At 40.3% G+C, this 6,000-nt stretch overlaps 1 gene segment (V, D, J or C); it reads right to left on the bottom strand.

The window, feature by feature from the left end:
• Nucleotides 1–1,007: 1,007 nt before the first annotated feature.
• On the bottom strand, nucleotides 1,008–5,722 carry LOC115439480 (Ig kappa chain V region 3381-like). The segment is given in 4 exon segments: nucleotides 1,008–1,410; nucleotides 2,216–2,274; nucleotides 5,537–5,563; nucleotides 5,666–5,722. Coding segments are annotated over 4 exon segments (411 nt in total).
• Nucleotides 5,723–6,000: the final 278 nt, after the last annotated feature.

Here is a 6,000-nt window from a genome sequence, read left to right as displayed (position 1 = left end):
TCAGCTCATCTGTCTCTCCAACTCTCTGGCTTTGTGTCATTTCAACACTTTGAACAGCAAACATTTTCAGGCTTCTCTCACTGCTGCAATATTGGTTCAGTGTTTGACCACAAATAAACATCTGTACATCAAACCTGGGGTTTTTGTAGTTATTGTTATGTCACATTTTATTCACTTTTTACTGATTTTGTCCATAAAGGATCAAATTAGAGAGAGTTCATGGATAGTTCTTCTGTCAGTGCTGGATAATTTAATAGTATTTGTTCCATTCACATAATGATCTTTGTTGTCAAGTGTGTCATTGTGGTTACAGAAGATTTATACATAAAAAATTTAATTTTTTTTCATCAATACATTAAACATTTCAATTCAAATCATCAAGTATATCAATTAGTAATTATTCTTAATCAGTCATGTTTCAATATTTTTTTTCTCAGAATATGCATAAGATTTCCCAAAAAATAAAGTAGAAGTCCTTTAAACATATTTTAGGAATCTGGAATAAGAGTAGACTAACATCAGCATAAACTGATATTACATGATTTTATTCTTTAATAATAACACTGGACATAATACATTTTTGTGACAAAGAACTCAATCATAAGACAAGTTAAGAAAAGTGGGAAAAAAATCAAGAAATTATGTTTAATAATCATGCAAAGTTTGCTGCAAACACAGGAAACTCTTTTTTCTCATTGAGGTTGAATATGTTTGTCAGAATTTATAGAATATTTACAAAAAACGAACTTTAAAAACTTTTTTTAAAAAAACTGTTTATAAATCTGGAATAAAGAGCAGAAGATCGTCAGTATAACGTGATACAACAATTTTCATCTTTAATAAAATCAGAAGTTTTTATCTTTTCTGTTGAAAAACTCTACCATAAAAACACATGAAAAGAAGTTTAAATAATCAAATTGTGCTCAATAATAATGGAATGATTGAATCACTAATAAAGAAATTTTTGATACTTAGTTTGTGATTTAAAACTTTCCAAACAATGATAATAAAGTGTTAAATAATGTGATTCTTCCCAGTTATGGATTGGATAGTGTTGTTACCATCTAGTGTTTTAGTTTCAGTGCAGCTGTGGATCAGATCAGTTCCTCTGCAGCTGAAGGAGGTTTTTGTACGACGGTTTTTCACTGTGTGAACACATTCTGACTGTTGATAACATGAAAACTCTGACAGTAATAAACTGCTGCATCTTCAGCCTGAACATCACTGATGGTCAGAGTGAAATGAGAGTTTGATCCACTGCCTGAAAAACGACTGGAAATCCCTGATTGTCGTCTGGTGGCACGATAAAAGAGAAGTTTAGGAGTTTCTCCATCTCTCTGTTGGTACCAGGCTGAACCATGGTCACTGCCCCAAGCATAAACATCCTGACTGGTGGTACATGTGATGGTGGTGGAGGCTCCAGATCAGAGCTCACTGCTCCAGGCTGAGTCACTGTGACCTGGCCTCTGGACTCTGAGGATACAGAGACACAACATAAAGCAGCGTCATGGTTTTGTCTTCTTCATCTCAGAGGGACGGATGTTCATAGAGGAGAGGAGTTGGATTGTCTGGACTTTACCTGTGAAGCAGCAGCAGAGGAGAGTCAGATGAGGACGGAGACCAAAGTCAGGCTTTTGATGAGGAGGATTTCTGTGTGTTGTGTTGTGATGAAGGACAGCTGTCAGTCATCCACAGTTCCAGTGTCAGGACTATAAACTCTCCCAGAGCACTGGAGCATGGTGCTGCTGATGCAAAATCACTGTATGGAAAATCAGGACTCACTCCAACAGGTACTCTGATTACTGTACATCACTGATCTCAACTAACAGCCTGTGGGCCACATCCAGTCCCCAGAGCTTTCTATCCAGCCCACAGAATATGACTGAACTCAGGAAAACTCAGTGAGGAGAAAAACACGATGTTTCTATATTTTTTCATTCAAATAAAACAAACACAAAGGAGATCATGGTCACCTTCAGGCAGAACCAGCCCAGACACACCCACTTATCAGTAACAACTCAGTAGTGGAGATAGTCAGCAGCACCAGGTTTCCTGGGGGTGCACATAACGGGTTCTCTGACCTGGTCCCAGTACACCGGAGCCCTGGTACAGAGGGCTCAGCAGTACATGCACTTCCTGCAGTGGATGAGAAGGACACACCTGCCCCTCCCATACTCACCACCTTCTACAGGGGAACTACAGAGAGCATCCTGACCAGCTGCACCTCAGTCTGGCAGCTTCTTGCAGTGCCCGTAACAGAAGTCCCTGCAGAGGCTGGTGAGGACAGTGGAAAAATCATCAGGATTATGTTTCCTCTCATCCAGGACAGTGCAGAGAAACACTGTCTGACCAGGGCTCCAAGCATCATCACAGACCCCTCCCACCCCCATCATGGACTCTTCTTACCACTGGCCTCAGGAAGGAAATTCCACAGCCCTCAGAGCAGAACAGCCAGGTTCAGCAACAGTTTGTATCCACAGGCCATAAGTCTGCTGACCTCCAATATTATCTCTCCCTCCTCCCTCCCTCACACACCACACTCACCTCCACAGGATCACTCCACTCATGAACAGGTTGATTTATTCCTGCTGTGTCCAGAGCCATTGCATTGAAATCTCATTTGGATGTAAATCTGAATGACACATAAAGTCTGTCTGTGTCTATGTCTGTCTATCACACATGCTGATTTTTCCTCCTATTTTAACTCTGTTTCTGTTTATAAGTTTCCATTTGTAAGGGATAGTAGTTTTATAAATTCAGATGATATCACCAGTGCTGTTGGAGACCACAGATATGACCCTGCTACAAGTCATGAAAAAAAGAAAAAAAAGAGGTGATGTGGAAAAAGACAGACAAGAGGACGAGTGATGAGGCCTATGTTCTGACACAAGAAAAAAAAAAAAAAAAGATCCATCTGCATATAAACTAATTTCCAGACAATGTGAATGAAATGTGATTTATATGATTTTTTGAGTCGAATCTTACCAAATGAGGTTTGGTTTTTAAATGGAAATTTAAATGGAGTGTTCTGTGACACTGTATGTCTTCATTGGACTGTATCAGATCAGTTCCTCTGCAGCCAAAGCCCCGGATTAACCATATGGGCACTGGGCAATTGCCCAGGGGCCCGCGACCTCTGAAGGGCCCTGGGTAGCTCGGGCATAACGAAATATCTGGTTATCTTTTGCTTATAAATGAAACTGTCCGCTGCCTGTGGCCATTGCACTGCACACAAACCCTGCTCCTGCTGTCTGTGACCGTGAGCTGAGACCCTCTCCTCATTGGTCAGTCCAAAAAAGCGAATCAGCGGTGACGTAAACCAACGTGCGTGCACTGAGCGGGATGTGAGACGTCAAGAACTACGCGACATACGCGAATCAAAACATTGCAAACATGGAGAAGCAGCTAAGTGGGAAGTTTAGTATTGGTCAGATAAGTATTTCTTTGAGAGAAATTGACGGTTTTCCAGATGTTTATAGTAGTGGCGATTTCTCATAGACTGCAAGGGAAGCCCGGCTTCCCCTAAAATTATGAAAATTAAATGGTTAAATATGTACGGTTGTGTTGACATTTTATTGACTACAAATGTGTTCGAACACGTTCATCTCAAAGATGAGTTCGTTCAAATCAGCTTTATCACAAATCAACGGACTCGATGTTGTTCACCTTCTCCTCCATTCCCGTGTCTGTTTTCTCCTCCATCTCTGCTCAGTGCATTTGTCCACAGACTGTGTCCGTCTGTGGGCTTCAATGGGACTGAATGGAACAGTTTTTTTCATTGCGTCAAAACTGGACAGTATTGGATAAATGCCACGATGTTGTCCCGCCCCCGGACACCGGGTGTCTCTGCGGGTGAATGGAGCTGTGGGCGGAGCTCGAACGGGCTATGTCAGAATCCCACGTGCTGATTGGAGGATCGGTCGAAAGGCTGAATCCCGTTTGATTGACAGCTGTTTTCAGATCTACTCCTTCACTGACACAGTTCAGTTTAGTAACATCGCGCATTCTGCTGTGAAATCAAGAGAGAAACCACTACGAAATTACTCGTTCATTTTTTTGCACTGTACATAAAACACACTCATTGTACTTCCTTGTTTCAATTTAACATAATTTTCACGTTTTCTTGTTTCAGTTTCCATAATTTAATCATTTTTTTGTTCGAGTTAATATCGTTTTGTAGATAGTTAATCAATCAAACTGTCGGCTAGGTTGGAGTGAAAGGAGCATCTGTAGTTTAAAAAGCTGAAGTCTGACACCCACAACACACTGCTGGCCAAGGCAATCTAAGCAGCCCAGCTCTGATGGATATTGAGAGGACACTGGTCCGTCCCTGAAAAAGACGCCTACTTGGTACGATAAGGTTACTGAGCATTTTCTTAATCTTCTTCTTTTTTTTTTTTTTTTTTTTAATGTAAGCCGACAGTGAGCTTCCCCTGTCTGAAAGACGAGCAGCCGGCACTGGTTTATAGTATTTAGTGTATGTAGTATTTAGTATTAAAATGTTTACCCTTGCCTTGACATGCCTTGAATGTGATGTGTTTTTCTGTTTAAAACTTAAACTGGGACCAAAATGTTTATTTTAGCAGATTATACTGCATTATATTTATTTTTTCCTTGTGGTGGCTCCATGAAAATGTTGAGATATGTTTATTGTTGAGAAAAAGCAGATTCAAGATGTTTACATTGCACTTACTTTAACTCTCTAGTTGAATTCTGAGGTGACAAGGGATTTCTGTTTAAAATTCATATCTGAGTCTATCAGATTATGTTTGTGTTGTTTTCTGTGGCTTTTTTCTGACGATTCAATACATTTGTGTTGGCAAAAGTGTTCTTAAATAAATACTGGATACTTTGGAAATGGTTTATTATTTTTTATGTGAAAATGGAGGGACACTTCCCTCTCTTTCTAATGTAATGATCAATTTAGATTATACTGATGATGAGGTGTTTGTTTCATATCATCATATGCAAGTGAGTGGCCTGACAAGCGGCTATAGTGGTGCACTTATAGTTCTACGAGCATTTACACCTTGTACATCAAATGCAATTGAAATAGTTAGATATTGAAGTATGGGGTATGTTTACATATATTCCTGGAACTTATTCTGTATTTTGCCAGATTATAGGGATCCTGGGGTTGTGATGATGGGGCCCTTGAATATTGTTGCCCAGGGTACAATGAAGTGTTAATTCTGGCCCTGTCTGCAGCTGAAGAAGGTTTTTGTATGAGGTTTTTCCACTGTGTGAACACCCAGAGGCTGTTGATAGTGTGACCACTCTGACAGTAATAACTGCTGCATCTTCAGCCTGACAATCACTGATGGTCAGAGTGAAATAAGAGTTTGATCCACTGCCTGAAAAACGACTGGAAATCCCTGATTGTCGAGTGGTGGCATAGTAAATGAGAAGTTTAGGAGTTTCTTCTCCATCTCTCTGTTGGTACCAGTTTAACCTCGTTAGAGCCATAAACATCCTGACTGGTGGTACATGTGATGGTGGTGGAGGCTCCCAGATCAGAGCTCACTGCTCCAGGCTGAGTCACTGTGACCTGGCCTCTGGAAATCTGAGGATACAGAGACACAAACATAAAGCAGCGTCATGGTTTTGTCTTCTTCATCTCAGAGGGACGGATGTTCATAGAGGAGAGGAGTTGGATTGTCTGGACTTTACCTGTGAAGCGGCAGCAGAGGAGAGTCCAGATGAGGACGGAGACCAAAGTCATGCTTTTGATGAGGAGGATTTCTGTGTGTTGTGTTGTGATGAAGGACAGCTGTCAGTCATCCACAGTTCCAGTGTCAGGACTATAAACTCTCCCAGAGCCAAGGTTATTATCGTTAACGAAAACGAACGAAATGACGAAAACTAAAATTGAAAAAACATTTTCGTTAACTGAAATTAATAAAAACTCTAATTAAAAGAAAAAAAAAACCATAACTAACTGAAACTGTATCGTGAGCTTACAAAACTAACTAAAACGTATAAAAATTATGGATACAATTC

Source organism: Sphaeramia orbicularis, chromosome 19 (assembly GCF_902148855.1).
Source record: "Sphaeramia orbicularis chromosome 19, fSphaOr1.1, whole genome shotgun sequence".
In the NCBI taxonomy this organism is placed as follows: Eukaryota; Metazoa; Chordata; class Actinopteri; order Kurtiformes; family Apogonidae; genus Sphaeramia; species Sphaeramia orbicularis.
The sequence above is the reverse complement of the archived record's forward strand: the minus strand, read 5'-3'. Positions and strand labels throughout refer to the sequence as shown.